We start from the raw sequence: 20,542 nt of genomic DNA, 5'->3' as shown, positions 1-20,542 counted from the left end.
ATCAAACTCGGGTGATTATGGGCTAGCGAACCATACTGCTCTACCTTAGAGATGGCCAGGGGGCGCCACAAGCCTTCGGGAAATTGTCATATACTTGGAAATTTCGACCCATACCACCGTGACCGGATAGCCGAGAGGTTCAAGCACCTGTCCGGTAAACGGGGGACGCTGGTTCGATTCCAGCTGTGGACACTTGGAGGCTTTGGTCATTTTTTCCTTTGTATATGACATTTATTTCAGTTTATAGGATTTTTTCTCTTTCACTCTTATACATTTCGGTATTTCGTCATCGCCTCCTACCTATGATGCCACCCGGTCGGTGATAACGACAAAGCATGGCACTATTTTCTCTTTCCTCTTATAGGAATCGCAATAAGACTATCTTTCTCTATCAAAGAGTGTCAGACCCTTGACTGTACTCAATCCAAATGATATACACAGATGACTGATGACGTACAAATAAGAGATTGTGGTGACGTATAAAGTTAATGGGGCTGACCTGGCTGTATCGAGAACGGAAGGAGCGAAGGCAACCGACACCAAATTGCTAGCTAGCTCAGAAAATTCCTGCTATTTAGTAATCGGCAGAGGAATTTCCAAGCGTGTTGGATTTATATAATCAGTTACTTAGTCGGGTTTTATTATAATCTATGAATATACTGTAAAGTGACCATATGTGACGTTTTCAACCAAAAGGTACAACATTGTCGGTTGTCGATAAGGTTGATTTCTAATTGAAGCTATATGGAAATAGCGCCTTACTGACACGCGACAATAAGTACCCTTTTGGTAAAAAATAGCACATATGATGAGCTCGCTACACGTCTAAACTTGAAAAATACCTTAGACGTTTGGAAGGCGTCATTGCCTTCGTGGTCCCGGAGAAAAACTAGCTAAAGTTAACCATTATCTAGCTAGATAATGCGATAGAGCTGCGCGAGTTTTTCAAACGCGAGAATCACGTCGCTTTTGTAACTTCTTGCTTTTGTAAATACACAAACTCCAGGTCAGAAGCGCAGAAGGAGCGAAGCTCTTCATTTCTGACTGTGGATGAGCGTACGTATCCAAAATCGGCCAAGTGCGAGTCGGACTCGCGCACGAAAGGTTCCGTACCATTACGCAAAAAAACGGCAAAAAAATCACGTTTGTTGTATGAGAGCCCCACTTAAGTATTTGTTGTTATAGCGGCAACAGAAATACATCATCTGTGAAAATTTCAACTGTCTAGCTATCACGGTTCATGAGATACAACCTGGTGACAGACAGACGGACAGACAGACGGACAGCGGAGTCTTAGTAATAGGGTCCCGTTTTTACCCTTTGGCTACGGAACCCTTAAAACATTACAGAAGAAGGGACATCACAGAAAATCCAAGAGTCTGGCAGCTTCCTCTCTAATAATCATCAGTGTAATAATCAATTATATTATTATCGGTGATCGTGTATCCTTTTTATATGAAACCAGTCGACGTCGGTCGGATTGTTTCGAAATCGTGCTGCAGAAGCCTAGTTAATTCAGTTAATTGTGACGTGAGCAAACTACTCATCCTTCCTGTGTTGGTCAATATCTGTAAAGCATCTAAACCAGTGGTTCCTAACCTTTTCAGTACTGTCACCCCTTTGACTAACTAGGGCACTCGATTTTACCCCTCTTCCATAATAATTAATATTCTTTCTTATAGATAGGTCTTTGTTATCTTTGTTTTTGAACCCCGTAAAATACCAGTTTTACCCCAGTAAAATGCCAGTTTTACCCCCGCGGGGGTAATTACCCCCAGCTTAGGAACCGCTGATCTAAACTAACGCCTACACAATATGTTCAGGTATTGTTGAGCATCTCGTGCGCTCAGATATAGACTCTGACCACGCTAACTTTGCACAAAAATTCTGCCAAGTGGCAGTAAGAATGCATACATACCTATCCCTATCAGATCCATACTTGACGTATATATATACATATATGTAGTCTGTATCTTTAGGTATTTAAAAGAATGTAAACAAACCACAATTAGGTATTTTATTGGGCAGGAAAATTCTTCAGGTCAATTAATTTAACTCGATGTGCTAAAACTTACAGAATTTTTACTACGATATATTACTTATTTAACGTAACAACGAAGCTGTTATAATCGTTTATAAGAATAAATCGAAATGATTTGATTAATCAATAGTAATTTAGTTTTGTAATATTTGCTCTTACTTCGCCCTAGTAAATAACCTAAAACGAGATCGAATATTTAGCCATTTGAGGGTAGATGAAAACATTACACGATTAAATGAAATAGGTTAAAGCCGGTGAAGAAACGATGAAGGAACAGATGCTTAAAAATATAAATCAAAGTTCCACGATCCCTATTGTTGCTTAAATAATTTTTGCAAAGCACGCTCTAAAATAAATTAAAATATTAATTAGCAATAATCACTATAACTAATTAAAATATAGTCTATTCTAAAACTCACGTTATAAGCATTATGCTGTCAGCTTCCTTGTATCATAAACACACACACAACACAACACTGAGCACAGCACAATTTTTTTAATTTTAAAATTCGAATAATTTTCGCGCGTTCGTCTTGACGGCCAGCTCACGTCTGTATTCGCGCGCGTTTCTTCGCCGACTGTCTATGGCAAGTTTTTTTTTAACTGGCGAAGGCAAGCGGCCAGTGTGCCAACTGTGACGCAAGCCGTTTGGGCAACGTTTTAATTCGCTGGGTTTTTTCATTGCCTCAACCACGCGGCCTGATTCTGTTTATTAATTGCTCGCTATTGTTTGATGTTTTAGTTGGAACTATCATTTTTAAACATTGCTAGTTAAAGAAGTTATGTCTGTTGATTTATTCACATTGCCTTTCTTCAGCTTTTCCTGTCGTTTAAGGCGTTTTAAAAATAAAATTTAAATTAAAACTCAAACGCATATCACAATTTATTGGTGCCTGCGAATCGTCTCTATCTCTCTCGTTTTCGTATCATATTAATACAACAAATCGAGATATGTTTAAATACGAATAGTCCTCTGTATGTTAGCTTGAATTTGAAATTGTACCTATATTCTAACACTTAAAAAGAAAATGTTTTATGAGTCAGACCAAGATAAGTCTGCAACGATTTTGATAGCACACGCAGTGCAAGTGTTATTTATACGTGCGTGTGCTATCAAAATCGTTGCAGGCTTATCTTGGTTTAACTTTACTAATTCGCTGTAAATCTTATGTTCTTATGCAACATGAAAATGTATGAAACGTTTAATGCGAAGGTCCAAGGTACGCGCAAACAGGTCTCGTAACTTCGTAAGATTTACTCAACCATCGTCATAAGATGACTCATTAAGTATTGGTTTAACAATAAGTTACATGAAAAAAGCTAACTTTAAAAATGTATTTCTTGGAAACTTTGTTAAAATTGATTACATGAAAAAATATTTTACCATTTTTACCTACGTCATCGGATTTGAATTCATACAAGATACTGTTGGTCAAACTAAATTGTCAGTAAATAAGAACAAAAAAACTATACCTACTTACTCATCCTTTTCTTTTAGGTGCTAGTACTAGTGTAAGACAAAGATAGTATGATTCTCTCTGTCTATGTTTGAAATGAGACAGTCCTTTGACTCCTTTGACAAACTGTAATTTTTTGAAGTCTGAAAGCCTATATGTTTTTTTGGCCTACAAAGCAGCAGATTACGGCAGGTTCGATTTGAATCCTGGTAAGGGCGATTATTTGTATGTATGTATGTATATACTTACATAGAAATAAAAACACGAAAAACACAGTCACAGAGTAAATTAAAAACAACAAAGGCGAACTTATCCCTTTGCGTGTTTTTTTTTCAAAGGGCCTGTTTAATAAATGTTACAAATTGTAAACTGTAAATTGTAAGTGACAGCTTACAATTCTACAAGTTCCTGCTCAATAAAAAATGTGACTTACAAATTTGTCATGGTGGAAAACTTACATAATTGTACAAGTGTGTCTACAATTTTACATAATTTGGTTCAATAAACATTTTCACTTCACAGGTACAATTTACAATTTTGTATGGAAAACTACTTTATTGAACACATAATAGTAATCACAAGTTTACATATTTTGTAAATTGTAGTATAATTCTGACAGGCACTCTCATTATGTGTAAAAACTTGATGAGGTGTGCCGGACAATCTAAATAAGAATAAAAAATGATTCTAACAACGAGTAGTGACAGCAATAGTGACCATAGTGATAATGAACGAAGACGAAGAGTTTTTCGTAAAAGGATACATTTCTCTTTTAATGCATGCAAATACTCAAATACGTTAACTGTTCAGCTATCTCTTTCCACTTGTTGATTTTCATTTCGTGAGTTAGTTTTTCACTAAATAATATTCTATTATTGACGTATATGAGAAACAAAATTGTCATTTTCTTATCGTTGTTCATGTTTTAAAATAGGTAAACCAATACAATAAGAAATGTATTGCGTGAGATACCTACTAAAATTCTAAATTAAAAAGAATGAAGTCTACCCTCGTTTATTAAATACTTGTGGCAAAAACTTACATTTTATGTAAATTGTACCTTACCATTACAATTTTGTAAATACAATATTGTCATCAAAAGCTACAGGCATTTTTAACATATGTAAACGTTTATTAAACAGCGTTTATAACTGTGAAAATTGTATGTTATTTATATTTATTTATAATTTTTTACTTATTTGTAGGGTTTATTAAACAGCACTTGTAAGTACAATTTAACAAATATGTCACTTTTTTACAAAATTGTCGAATTGTAATGTTTATTAAATGGGGCCAGTTATGGACGTTTTCTATGTATAAATATAACTACATATATATTAAAGCCTGTCCACGAAAAAAAGTGGTCATGCATAATAGTGTAAATCTTTTATTTGAATGTGAATTTTCAAACAGCACGTTTTGTACATAATTTGTGGATATCAAACTACATATTAAAAATACAAACATGATATAACGTTAGGTTTCTATGAATTTTGGCAATATATATCCCATGGTACCAATGTTTTCTTGTACAGCGTCTTCTGGCAGTTTTTATCAAGTTGTCCTGCTGAATATATTTTTTTTTTTTATTAGATAATCCAAATTATACCTTATGACGTCCTCTTTTCACAAAAGAAACAATTTTTCTAATTGTATTCAGATTGAGATAGTTCTGAGGTTCTTCAACTTTGGTTAATTTGACTTTTTGACGAATAAATGCCTCCCATATAAAAACTACTTCCAGTGCTTAGACTAGAAAGTCTTCCTGACTATCACAAATAGAAATGAGTTTCAAGAAGTATTTTTTTGGTAAGATGACATTCATAAGTGCCTAAAACAGCTTGTAAAAATATAAATACTGTTGTGACATTGTAGCAGGAAGCGAGTGAAGAATGTCAAAAAACGCTGTACAATCAATGAAAGGTGTGATAGAATTTATTTGGCGAAAACTCACACAAACGCATACATTAAAATACGATTTTATTTTTGTTATATAGTATTATATATACTAATTATTAAAATAAAATAACTTCTTGTAAATGTACATTCGGTAAAAAGATATACACGTTCATTCAGGACCACTTTTTTTCGTGGACACCTTATATATCGTCGATGGTGTTGTGGGTATAGTTAACGCTATCTCTACTGAGCTCGTTCACTTACCTGTACTAACAACGGCATTCTGTTAAACAAAAGCCATTATTTATTTTGTGTGCGCGCGTGGCCTTTGTGCCTGTGCGCGTGGCCAATTGTGTGTGGTGTGTGAGCCTCAGGCACAAAGGCCACGCGCTCACACAAAAGAAATAATGGCTTTTGTTTAACAGAATGCCATTGTTAGTACAGGTAAGTGAACGAGCTCAGTAGAGATAGCGTTAACTATACAAGCCTTATGGAACTTAATGGGACGATATCGATCTGTGTAATATTTTCGTAATTAAGTATAATATTTATTTAATTTATCTTAAATTCATAATATTTGTCCTTCACAATCTGTAAATTCTGTTTAAAATAAAAATAAAAAATAAAATAAAATATCTTTATTTCAGAACATTCAAGATTCCATACAATATTGTTAGTACCATCGTTATAGCTATGTGTTAGTAAATACATTAAAAATAAAAACAAAACTTTCAACAATAAAATCAAAATCTAATAAATTTAAATAATGAATGCAATAATAATAATTAATATGTCAGATATTTCCGTGGTAGTCCACAAAATTTATTCAGAAACAACATTGACATCATAATTTCAGATAATTATGCCTGCTTTGGGCCTCAAGGACCTCAATGTCTAGCAAATTATCTGGAAAATTCCCAGCTTATTACATTACATTGACCTTAAACGCAACACAACCTGCTTAAAGAAGGAAGAAAGTATTTTAAAAAAAAGAAGGATCTTGCGTTCAACGAACTCGAGACAAAAATAACTTTTGACCAAGCCGATAAATAAGCTGCGGAAAAGTATGGCCTCGGATCAGACAGCACCGCTACCAGACAAAGCAATACTTAGGTGATACATCTTTAATAACGGTTAAGTTATAAATGTATTGGTTCTTGCATTCGTTGATGTAAAAGTCAGGCCAATTCGAACGTACACTGATAATATAATGACATCTAACTGATATCATTCAATTTCGCTCGTACTTATCCGTACATGTATTGGCGGGCGAGATGTACGATAATAACTAACTGATATAATTCAAGTATACCAATACATTTATAACTTAACCGTTATTAAAGATGTATCACCTAATGGTAGCGGTGCTGTCCGATCCGAGGCCGTACTTTTCCATAAAGTAAAAAGTAGTGTGATTTGCGGATATTAGTACCAATTAAACTAAACATCAATTTAATATGTGCCAACATAACATTAATCTCTTTGGTTTTGTAAGGTTTGTACCTTACTTTATACTAAAACAGGCTGAATTTTTAAAATGGGGCACTGAGGGCAGCTAACCGATCCCGATTCCCGTGCTGCTATGCAAAAATAACAACTTTTTAATTATGGACAAATTGCAAATAGATTAGATTAGATTAGATTTATTTATTTCTTATTGGGAATTACATGATATTTAACAATGTCACAATGTGTCTAAATAACATGAACTCACAAAAAGATCGTCAAATTGTAAAAAATAATAATTCAGTAAAATAATTAAAAAATAAATAAAAACAAACAAATCATAACAAAATAAAAAATTAAAAGTCAAATACAGTGAGATAAAATGTCAGAAAGTAATGATAGTTATACTAAACACAATGTCAAAAATTATCTCTTCAGAGTATAAATAAGCGGTCAAAATATATATATTGCTAGGGCACCACCAATATTGTATGTTCAGCCTGGAAAACCAAATTTGTTAGATTATTAGTAAATAAGAACAAAAGACTATACTCATCCCGTTCTTTCCGTCCGTAAGACATAGACAATATGATTCTCTCTGTCTATGTTTGAAATCCGATAGTCCCTGGCCAAACTATAGGTAATAGGTATAACTAAGTTAATGCCTTGGCGCCAAGGGCCTGACACTCTTTGAAGAGAAAGATAGTCTTATTGCGATTCCTATAAGAGGAAAGAGAAAATTGTGCCGTGCTTTGTCCTTATCACCGACCGGGTGGCATCATAGGTAGGAGGCGATGGCGAAATACCGAAATTTATAAGAGTGAAAGAGAAAAAATCCTATGCTGCCCAAATTTTATATGAATATTCTTTCTCTTACCCCCGGTCGCTCGTTATTGGCGCGTCTATAACTACTTCTATATATGTACTATGTCTATGCTTGGCGCGTTTGTTGCATAGAGGCCCAGCAGAATCCGGGGCGTGGCATTTACGTCATTGCCTGTTTAAAAAGAGAAAAAAACAACTGCAATCTGCGATAAAACTAAATTATATATATATACCTACACATTGGACGGGCCGGGCCGCCAAAAATTTTAATCGTTTTATTTAGGCCCTGAGGAAACAACCTTGGAGGTGCATTCGATTTTACATTGTGGTCTTATTTTGCGATCAATTGCAGTGCATCTTGCTTGCACTGCACTAATATGTACCTATAAGTATGAGCTGAGATGCATTGTAAGTCAAAATGAGATGACTTTGTGACGTTCCTGTGAGGAATTGGTCGGTTCGTCACGCTATCGAATGAAATTTACACCAGGGGCTCTGACAAGATATTATTTGGCATAAGGCGGGACGGCGGGACCCTGGGCGGGACTATTTCCTTCTCATTGAAAGTTATCATTAATGCCAATTTTTTATGAAAATATGACAGTTGACACTCCCTCACTGTTATCATAATCATAATTTTATTGATAAAGATAATTGTTTAGACGTCAAGATTAGGTACATAATATTCTATTACATTTAACTAAATGTAAATTATATCTCCGTACAATACCAATGACAATCATAATTAATAAAATTTCACAACAAAATCATGCTAAAAATAATATTCACAGTTTAAATACCTAGTGTACACATTTACTTTACACGTTTATATTGTGTGTGTGGAACGATGACACTATCGAAAAATTCGTCGACATTCAAGTTTCATTCTTTTATTCTGCTGTTCATTCAAGATAGTGCAATTTTAGCTTAGACGATTAATACGATTATCTATTTAAAATTTGAAAACAGGAAACTTAAATTCCATAAATTATAAACTGAAATAGAACTATTATCAACTGAAAAAAAAAGCAAACAATAAGTATTTCAATAAATTATTTGATTTGTTCCCTTAATTGGTTACATTCCATAAAATCAGTATGATTATAAGTTCCCTGTATCATTTATTTACATAAATTGTAGGTAATAGTCATCGTTGCTAGATTGTCAAGATGGCGTTACGCATCTAATGGAATCATTAAAATTTATAGCTTAATGTAAAAGTACTGATAAACGATAGCCTATTATAGTAAACACCACTGTAATGGACGTTCCAATAATGCACTTTTAAACCTTCAAGAAAAGATCGTCCCATCAAAGCACTTGCAACTTGCAACCCCTCTGGCGTTGCAAGTCTCCTTGTGCGGCGGTAAGGTCGAACTTCGACCACTGGCGAACTGGTGGCGGGGTGGCCAAGGGGTTCAAGGCGTAAGCCCGGATTGCTAGACGCCGGTTCGAATCCGGCCTTCACCACTGGAGGGCTTCGTCACTTATGACATCTATTTCTGTCTATAATCCTAATCATAATCATTTATTTGTCGTCGCTTTGAACGCTACGTCTATCGTGTGCGGCGCGTCATCGTGAATCTTGTCGCAATGCAGGAAGGTTGATTATGGGCTGTAGGCGCGCACGTCAGATGACTTCTTTGACGGTCAAAAAGTTTAAATGTCTCATGATTGGTGCCGTTACCATAAACATTATGAATATTCATACCTTGCTTATAAACATCGTACTCACCTTTTTAATGATACAGGCATTAGGAAGTGTGCATGAACTATAGGATAAATAGACAGTCAGCATCAAGAGTAGCGGATGAGACAGCGCGCCAAAAGTATCAAATACAATAAGTTTTGAATGATTCACGGTTAGTTTTACTTATATTGACCGGGATACCAACGAGTGTGAACGCGACCAGTGGTAACGTTGAAAGCGAACGCAGCCGACGCGCACTAATGAGGGTAGACGTGGGGTAGACCGAGCCCGGTCTGCACAACTTCGACACCCACCCGTCTTCAGTCACGCGTGAACCGTGAACAAGATGCATGTAACTGCGTCGAAATATCGGGAGCTCATAAACAATTCAAAAGGTCATCACGGTCCATATCCCGGTCAATATTAGTATCTGGTACAGTCAAATTTTTCTACATTAAGACTTATAGAATAGAGACAAATCTGTTAGAGAAGAGATAATTTTGACGCGTTGTCTGATTCGCTACTTTTGATTCTAACTGTTTAATAAGATTAAGTAATTTCGCATCGTTGCATCGCAGCTAGTGTAATGTTGACATTCGGATGGTAACTGCCGCTTCTATCTGTCAATTTCCTTGATAAAATGAATGAATAATTGAACGTCATAATCGCGTCAGTCATTTTATCAAGGAAATTGATAGGTGCAGCGGCGGGACTTCCGGTTCGAGCGCCATCTTGATAGTTAGCATCGTGATTAATTACTTTGTTTTTTGCTTATTAATATTGTTTAAAGTTAATATCGATAGCTTATTATACAGTAAACTAATGTGGTAGTGTGCAGTGAATGGAGAATTAATTTTGAAGCGCGTTTAACCACCATCTTGGAGTCAACGGCCGGTAGTCCACGTGCTTCTTGTAAAGACTAGCTATCGATTTACAAGAGCTAACAAATCACCGTACACTGTCTTGTACAACCGTACAATTTTTGTCGTTTGTAAACCTCTCAATACCTTGATACTGGCGAAATAGTCCCACTGGGCTGAAGCCATAATTTTAAAAGAAGAAGAAGGTGCAGCGGCGGCATCATCGCTGTAGCAGTAATGTCACAACAGTAATGCAGTCTGCAGTTGACATCCGAACATCACCTTGATACAGAGCAAAATACCGTTCTGAAGATTCAACGTGTTTACGTTATTCAAATTAAATATTTACTTATTTTTAAATTCCATATAACAAAAGTACAACAAGCAGGTCCAAATAACGTTATAAATTAGGACCTGGCCCCCTGGGCTTAATGAGGCGTTTTTTGTACATCCTTTGTATACTGGTATTGTCTTATAAAGTTGTAGCCTTCAATCTGTTATTCAGGTCCCATGCTAAAAAAGAATAAAAACATTGACCTAAAAACAAAGCACGGTACGAGTAAGGTCAGATCCCAGGTAGCATTTAGACGTCATTATGACGTATAAATAACGTCACTTGTGCGTCGCTGACGTCACTTTGCTACCTGGGATGGGGTATGGGGTGGGAGGAACACGAAAAAATATTATAAGGGCTCTTAAAGGGATCTTCGTTGATAGGTAATGTTACTAAACCAACTAATATTAGAGTTTTGAATGATTCACGGTTAGTTTGGTTACACATGTACATGTAACTGCGTCGAAATATCGGGAGCTCACAAATAACACAAAAGGTAATCACGGTCTATATCCCGGTCAATATAAGTCAACTAATATTATAAATGCGATACCTATAGTAACTGTCTGTCTATCTGTTATCTCTTCACAGTTAAACCGCTGAACCAATTTAGATGAACTTTTGATGCCCAAAGAAGGACATAGATTTTATTTTATTTTATTGAAAACACATTTACATGTCATTACAGTGTAAAACTAATGCGCCAAGAAAGTTACATTTAAATTACAACTAGTACTATGATATATTTACAACACTAAATTATTACAGTTGAGCACCTATCATCCATCCTCTCACAAAACCTCAGACATTCACTGCACATGCACACAGCCGTCCATCGCCACGCAAACATATCGCAGTACATAGATAGCTTTTATAAATCATTTTTTATTTTTTTTATTTTTTTATTTTATTGGTATTCATCATTCATCATCATCATGATTAAACGCAGACGAAGATGTGAGAAGCTGTTGTTCTTATAAGGAGATTTAACATGGTCAATTATGATTGTATAAATATATACATACGTATACTTAAAGTGGGCACATTATCATCCAATTTAATTAAGAAGGATGTGTCCTCTGTTCAATTTTACCCATACATCATCACCAAAAAAGGAAAAACTACTTTAAAACATCCCCGTGTATTTGCTTTCAACTCGATATTTACTTCATGGACCTTTTAAATTGGCATATTATTTTATAATTGGTACTTTTCTGACCTTAAAAAAATAAAAAAACAAACTGAATTAAATTGAAAGGACGGAAAGCGTCAATTCGGATCAAATTAAAATTCTAAAACGACAATCGTGACAAACGACTACACATGTAAGCCAAGGAATGATACACATGTGACGCAACGAAACGCAATTATCCGCCATCTTTGTTTTCAAAAAATGCGGGATCGGCTTCCCGCGGAAACGTTCTTTTGCTGAAACGAAACGTTATACCGCACTAGAATTTTCCAAGCGATTCTAAACTTAATCAGATTGTGTTAGAGCTTAGTTTTGCGACAGTATTGATGGCAGTTTTTAGTTAGTACCGTTTGGATTCAGACTGCACCAGCATTTTGCGACAATATTGCAGCGCGACATAACTGCCGACTGAATTGCTGCCTCAAATGTCAAGAATCCGAGCTGCAACATCGATTATGACATTTGCGGCAGTTATGCTGCAGTCGACTGCATTACTGCAGGATATGTCAAATTTAATACACATTTCTCAATAAGCAGACCTATTTGACATTTCCAGCAGGAAGGCAGTCGACTGGAGCAGTATTGCTGCGAATGTCAAAATCGATGTCGATACCCAGATTAAATCACATTTACAGCCGGGGTCTATTGCATTATGTGTTCAAAACGCGAAAGTTTTAAACGATACCCAGATTTTTGACATTTGCGGCAGCAATGCAGCCATGCAGTAATGTCGCGCTGCAATACTGCCGCAGCAATACTGTTGCAGTCTAAATCCGAACGGTAACTTTAAACGCAACAATCGTGAAGCATTGTTGTAGACTTGTATTAGCGTTTAGTTGATGCATCGGACTTCCTTTCAAGTTTTTACTATTATCAGCGTAGGTATATTATACGGAAGAATTGCAAATCGCCGCTATACTTACTCAACCTCGTATTTGCAACAGTCATTTGATGACAAAAACACCCGTATTCCGAATGAAAGAAAAGCGACATTTCCATCAAATTATTGTTGCAGATATGAGGTTGAGTAAGTATAGCGACGAAATGACACTTCTAATATAGAGGTTAGGTAAGTGTGTCATTAAAAGTCGTACGATTAAACGTCACATAACAAGTTGTAGACGAGATGGGTTTTTTTTTATACTACGTCAGTGGCAAACAAGCATACGGCCTGCCTGATGTTAAGCAGTCTCCGTATACAATACAATATATACAATCAGAGTCATGAATATGCGCAATATAATTATGTTTATGACTCCGAAGTACGATTATACTGATTTATGTTGTGTGAGCTAGTAGAGTAGGATCAAGCTAACTGCCAATGACAAAGTGTGGCGATGTCATCATTTTCTTGTCAACTTTTGATTGTCAACTTTTTCGAAAATCTTCGAGAAAGTTATTTACAGTAGATTATTTAGCTTCATACAAGCAAACAAAATACTTAATTCAAACCAGTTCGGATTTCAGAAGGGAAAATCTACATCATTGGCAATATTTAAGATTTTTATGCACATATGGGATCAGATTAACAATAAGAGACCATGTTTTGCTCGTCTGTTAGACCTGTCTAAAGCCTTTGATTGCGTGGTTCATAATACTGTTTTACGTCAATTAGAAAGTTTTGGAATACGAGGAAATGCTCTGAAACTTTTCAAAACTTATTTATGTGATAGGAAGCAGGCGACAGTTATTGAATCGTTTAATAGTTTAACAAAAACCATAGAGCAGGAGCAATCAGACTTTGAAACTGTCAATGTAGGAGTTCCGCAAGGAAGTGTATTAGGTCCACTTATTTTTCTAATTTATATTAACGAATTACCCAAAATTGTCAATGAATATGCGTTCTATTTGCTGATGACGCTACACTTTTATTTTCAGGATCACTAACTGATGAGCAACTTGAACACAATATAAACAACACTAAACCTTAATGTTAACTTAAACAAAACAAAACTCGTTCAATTTAGAAATTATAGAACTTCACCTATGTCTATCACCGTAACACAAGAAGCGGTGCCAATAGAACAAGTGGACAGTGCTAAATTCCTAGGAATTACAATAGATTCTCATCTCAATTGGAAGTCTCACATTGCTGATTTAAACTGTAAAATTGCAAAAGCAGCTTATGCCTTGTCTATACTCTCTGAAACATGTTCAGAAAATGTAGTTAAGAGCGCATACTATGGAAATGTACATTCACAACTCACTTATGGCATAATTTATTGGGGTGACTCTGTTGATGTTCTTACTACATTCAGGTTACAAAAAAGATGCTTACGAAACATGTTTCACTTGCACCACCGTCACTCAGTTAGAAATGTTTTCAAGGAAAAGCAGATTTTGACTCTAACTGGAATCTACATACTCGAGCTTTGCCTCTTTGTAAAGCGCAATGGAGAGTATTTCACAAAACTGTCCTCAATTAATGATAACTTGCGCGTGCAATATAAATATAATTATCGTATCCCAAAGGTGAACAATAAACTTATGGATAAAAGTGCCTACATTGCAGCAATAAAAGTTTTTAACAAGTTGCCTGTTGAAATAAAGTCAGTCGAATGCAAACAATTTAAAACCATTCTAAAAAAATGGCTTATTAGTAGTGTTCTACAGCATGAAAGAATTTGACGCTTATGACAATAGTGCATGCATGTATTAATTTTGTTATTTAGTTATAGGTTAGTCTTAAGTATATTGTACGTCCGTGATAGACAAACTGTTGCATCTTAAATGTATTATTGCCAACATCTCTGTACACAGTTATACAATAAATGTTATCTTATCTTATCTTATCTTATATTGATATCAAGTTTTATGAGTTCATTGTAACACTCAAAACACTTTCCTCGAATTAGAAATCATAGCTCTAGGCGTTAGTCAAAGGCCAATTCAAACGTACATTTTGACATCAAAATCTAAATGATTTCAATTTGTTATCATTCACCCGTGCGGCTCGCTCGCGCCAATAAATGTACGGACAAGTTCGAGCGAAATACGCGTGTAAACGATAGCAGAATAACATCATTTAGATATCTAAATGTACGATCGAATTGGCCTCAAGGCAAAGACAGTTTCAGCCCAAGTGGCGTAACTAACGGCTGGGTAACCGGCGGTTAGGAGCCAATTACACTAACGAGCGGTTACGGTTGATCGTGGGGATCACGCTTTGAGGTAATGGTGGAAATTTGTGGAAAACTAATGGTTTCTGTCCAATATTTGTTGTAGAAAAGAACAATTTTACTATGATACAAAGTATGTAAGTACAATCAGCCGTAAAAGTGAATGGCGACTTTATCAATGAATTCATCCATTGATTTCTCCATGCAATTTCGCAGCTCACTGTACCTACAGTTATAGTATTTTTTAAACACGAAGGGTACGGTGATAGGTGTCTTCTCCATACAATTTATAACCTTAAAACTATAAACGCCAAATCTGCCAAAATTGTATTCACATGTCACCTGTCACCGTACCCTTCGTGTTTGAAAAATACTATAGCAGCAGATGCAACAAAGAGTGTGAGGTGTTGTTAAAAACACAATTATTTCACCACTTAGATGGTTGGCAGTCCTCTACTGCGCATTTCACCAGAAAGTGCCTGCCTGCCTCGCACAGCTAAACTGCCTGCCTGCCTCACACAGCTAAACTGCCTGCCTGCCTCGCACAGCTAAACTGCCTGACTGCCTCGCACAGCTAAACTGCCTGCTTGCCTCGCACCTCGCACAGCTAAACTGCCTGCCTGCCTCGCACAGCTAAACTGCAGAACAAACAGTCGCCTGCGGTGGCTGCGGTATTTCCCGACCGGTACGACCTTCAAACCTTCCAGAAAAGAGCGTACAGGGAGTACTAGAGGCCGGCAACACACTTGCAACCGTCTGGTGTTGGTATCGCGTCCCAATTCGTCTGCTCGTTTGTATCTTATATAAAAAAAAAAACAAGCACATACATTTTGCACTTGACTCTAAAAATATACTCAGGCGTAAGATTGAAGGTTTCAAGAGTTCTCAGTCAAAGGTGACGGACGCTCGAGATAATAGAAGTACTTTGGTGTTGTATGCTAATATGTGTACCTACGCAAAAATAGTTACAAATAAGTATAAACGTCGGCAAACACGTTTAACATACATTTCCGAGTAAGTTAGAGTTAGATCAAACTAAGTTGGCAGGGATTTTGATAGCCTAGACGGTGCAAGTATTATTTTAAACACAAACTTCGTTACTTATTATGACGTCTAACTCTACAATCTACAACCATATTATACCGAGAATATTCGGTCCGATTCAGATCCATCGGAAGCTAGTTTCCTATTTCTTATATCAATGTTACTATACTGAAAGTAGATTCGTGAGCCATATCAAGGTTTATTTTTAGGGTTCCGTACCCAATTTATAAGACGTTATCACGTCAAAAAAATCAATGATTACCTACCACAGTTACCTAACATTATTAAATTATAAGCGAGAGCAGGGGGTTAGAAAGCGGAAAAACAAAACAGAATATCAAGCCTAAAGCAAACTATCATTTACAACAGCTTAAGGCGGTTCCCTGAGCCAGAAGGCGAAAAATCTCCTTATATGATCCTGTTTTTCTAAGAGGCGTTGATATTCGCAGACGTGGAAAAAATATATGTAGTTCTTGACTATATTATCTTTAATATCATAGCTTCCGATTCACGAATTATGACACTTCGCTCGATAGAATTAATTCCCAAAGTAACCTCTAACTCGGACTTTTAATCCAACTTTACTCGGTTATTTATTATGTGATACTATAAATAAAAAAAGAAGAAAAAACAATCTTAACTTAAATAATAAATTCATAGCTTTCGAATTAACTGACCTTTATAAGATCTTATGGCTATGGCAACAGGAGTTATCAATAGTCAGCTAAATTGTTTGAGAAGGCTGTATATATAGTTACATACAACGTTTTATATCAGATATAATGGTTGCGTAATTTGTAATTTTAGAACAATTGGTGTAACGAGTTATTTAAGTAATGTAATGTTAATGAGAACATATTATCTAATAATGTTGTTTGTTCTCGAATGTTTCTTATTTGTAGGATTCTAGATTCTAGGATTGGTAAGCTCTCTTATTTAAATATCCCTATAATAACTATAACCAAAGAGATTTTTACTATCTTATACTCTGTTTGCTATAACTAATATTAATATTACAAATGCTAAAGAAACTCTGTCTGTTACCTCTTCATGCTTAAACCGCTGAACCGATTTAGATGAAATTTGGTATGGACATAGTTTGAGGCCCGGGGAAGGTCATAGGATGGTTTTTAGGGTTCCGTGCCCAAAGGGTAAAAACGGGACCCTATTACTAAGACTCCGCTGTCCGTCTCTCCGTCTGTTCGTCTGTCCGTCTGTCTGTCTGTCACCAGGCTGTATCTCATGAACCGTGATAGCTAGACAGTTGAAATTTTCACAGATGATGTATTTCTGATGCCGCTACAACAACAAATACTAAAAAGTACAGAACCCTCGGTGGGCGAGTCCGACTCGCACTTGTCCGGTTTTTATCAATCATCGTCATCATTCCACGCATACGAAATTACGGACAAAAGCTAGTAAGTGTATGTGATGTTCTCAATCAAAACGTACCACATTTTCGATTGCCATAAGTACGCTCTGACAGGTTATTCGTATAAAGATACAAGCAAACTTCGTCTTTATGGTAAGCGACAGTGGTTACTTTTTGATTGAGAACGTCACATATATACATAAAGAAAGTAGATACCTTATGTAAATACAAAGATAGATATAACTCCGTAATAGATGGATACAGTCTAAACGTGCCTCGAAAATCAAGAAAAATTTATTCTCGTTCAGAGGGCGCTACTAGTTTTGGCCTACATTCGTATAGATGGCGTTGACGGTTTCGTTTGTTATTTAACAATTTTAACGCATATCAGTGAAAGAACATGGGTCAAAATCATCAAAATAATTAATGCAAATAAAAAAATCATTTATCTGTATTTAAATACATTTTATCGTATTTTTACAAATCTTCAATTTTAGTTTTAAAGTGTGTCGACAGATGGCAGTGAATTTACTGGGGTTACAAAATGTACTATGACAGTACCGCTCTAGTATAAGTTACTCTATGGTAAATGTGTTACACGCAAACCAAAATTAATTGCCCCACAAGTCGCCATAGGGCTAGCCGAAAAACTAGTATTTATACATTAAAATGCAAAAATTGTCCAAGACAACCGTTTTACCCAAAACTGGTGACCTCAGTTTGAGGTGAACAGTCGACGGACTGGTTATGACCATAGGTTATTTACATATTATACGTATATAGCGTGTTTTTCATGCAGATATGTATATTATGTAGAGCAGCCCAGTAGGGTACTTCCTCGTAACGTAAAAAACCGGACAAGTGCGAGTACTTTTTACTGTATTTTGTATTAAAATATCTTTTCATTACAATAGTTTTTACAGTACATATGTTGCTACTTTCTCGCACTAGTGCGTAAAAGAGCACTTTTTGTGCACATGTCGAAAGTTTAAAGAGCCATATGTACTGTAAAACGTTGTACGATACACGTGCGAATAGGTAATTCATATTTCATATTTATTTATTGCAACCATGGTTTTATAGGTATTACAAATTCTTGGTAGTTCCACATGGACCCCGTGGGGGCATAGCAATATTACATGCATACTTAGGATCTAATCTTAATTCACAACTCGTGTCGATTTAAAACACTCCCTGCGGACGTGTGTTAATTTATCGCCACTCGTTTCGAATTTCCTCTTTTCCGCACTTGTATCGTAAATAACTATTACGTTGCTGGATTCGTCTCTCTATGCGTTCAAAGTTAACCTCCTGAGACCTAAAAGCATTTGTTTTGTTTTTGAATTTGGAACCCTTAGTTACTCACCAAAAGTTCAAAATAGATTTTGGAATATATACAACCCCCACGTGCCACGTGTATACGCCCCTACGTACTTAGGAGGCTAAAACGGCCAGTTTTGTTTTGAGTTCATAGATCGACGAATCCAGCAACATAAAAACTAGTTTGATGTATTCAAAAGGTACTTAAATACAAAATACAGTACGTAGTGGCCCCCTTTTTTAAATATCTATCGTTAAATTTAAATAATTACAATTATTTAGCAGTGGCGCTAGTGAGCACGTTGATCTCCTACTATACTTATATCTATAGAAAGCTGTTTTACCCTATAAACACGATTATCCTAGGTCACTTAGAAACAAACGAAAAATTTGATCAAGAAAAAATAGCATTTGATATTCCTATAGGTAATTTATTTCCAGCTACATTTGCATATATGCATACCACAAGGAAATGACCGAGTCATAATAATTATAGACACGCAATAAACTAGACATAATACTGTCAAAGTAACCGCAAACCATATCATATAAAATAATTATTATATTATGTAGCCAAGCCATATTATGTAGCCAAGCCACAATTGTACCATTGGCGCCATCTAGTTATAAAGTAAGTAACTACATCGAGAACGAGTACGCTATTACACCAATAGATGGTGAGATGGAACCGGTTTAAGACCGATAATAACAGATGGCGTTGCTCTTTCATGTGGAAAAGTTTTAAACATAATATCAAAGAGAGTAGATAGTATAGAGGGTTATTGTCATAGTAAATTTTGTAGTCCCTAATATGCTTAATTGCCACCGACGTGGTATAAAAAAAATATACTGCCATATATCGACACATGATTAAAACTAAAAATTCTGAAAAAAAATTACATTGGTTTTTTTTTGTGGTAGATTTTAAATTAAGTGGGTGCCCCGTAGAAAAATATAACTTCGTCAAATAAGGACCACTTGTAGGGTAGATTTTTTAATAATTACAGCGTCTACTGAAAGCTACATAGACATAAGTCAAATCACTTTTTTCAGGGTTTCAGAGCTTAAATTAGGAAACAAACGCTTCAATTATAACGAGTCTTCTTAGGGTTCCGTACCCAAAGGGTAAAATAAAACGGCCGGGACCCTATTACTAAGACTTCGCTGTCCGTGTGTCCGTCTGTCTCGGTAGGCGAGTCCGACTCGCACTTGGCCGGTTTTTTAAATGATAACTAGATAAGATTATAAAAGCACTCCCATTTTTCATCATTTATATCTCCATTACACTATATTTAATACCCATGCAACTTTATCAAACACAAGAGAAAGGTAAAAGCAAATAAGTTCGATATTAGCCTGTGAATTATCCCAGCATCTGGGTTATCGGGCCTGCGCCCGCGCCGCCGGGTGGCACTCGAAAGTGGCTCTTGCGTCACCGGGTCAGCTCTCGTAATACTTGCATCATGGAGGATGTTATGTAGATATGTCTAGTGTCTCTCATTTCTCTCAAGAAATGACGGGTTTTGATACTAGTTTTTTGCATATGATTTTCTTAGAATCTGTGGCGTGAAAGGGGTAGCAAAGCTATCGATCTAGAATGTAGGAATCATCACGAATGTAAAATTAGCTGTGCTACCTAAAATAGGGGATATTACTGCAATGTTCTGCCACCAGAGTGCAGCACTAGCCTTTTTAGTAAACCATAGAGTAACTTATACATACTGTACCTCTAACAGGTTTTTGACAAATTTTTAGAGATAATAAAATATTACATTGATGCACCAAGGCGGTTTGTTTACAGAGGACCTACCGGGAAAAGCGAATCCGAAATCTATATGTCTCTTTATCGCTTTATCGCTCGAATATGCAAGTGACAGAGATGTTAGATAACGAAATTTCGATTTTCTTGTTTCGCTTTAGACCCTCAGATTGTGGTAGTGCGC

General features: G+C 36.0%; 1 protein-coding gene across 3 annotated transcripts in view; it reads right to left on the bottom strand.

The window, feature by feature from the left end:
* LOC134750485 (ABC transporter G family member 23) overlaps window positions 1-20,542 on the bottom strand; it is a 137,708-nt gene that overhangs the window by 76,853 nt on the left and 40,313 nt on the right. Inside the window, exon 1 of one of the 3 annotated variants that reach the window (XM_063685662.1) lies at window positions 2,461-2,634. The exons of the other annotated variants lie outside the window; for them this stretch is intronic. Within the exon in view, the coding sequence (XP_063541732.1) occupies window positions 2,461-2,471 (11 nt within the window). The 5' untranslated portion in view covers window positions 2,472-2,634. Of the gene's footprint in view, window positions 1-2,460; window positions 2,635-20,542 lie in introns of those variants that run through there. 3 annotated transcript variants of the gene reach the window in all.

The sequence above is a fragment of the Cydia strobilella genome, chromosome 20 (genome assembly GCF_947568885.1).
Source record: "Cydia strobilella chromosome 20, ilCydStro3.1, whole genome shotgun sequence".
NCBI classification, from domain to species: domain Eukaryota; kingdom Metazoa; phylum Arthropoda; class Insecta; order Lepidoptera; family Tortricidae; genus Cydia; species Cydia strobilella.
The sequence above is the reverse complement of the archived record's forward strand: the minus strand, read 5'-3'. Positions and strand labels throughout refer to the sequence as shown.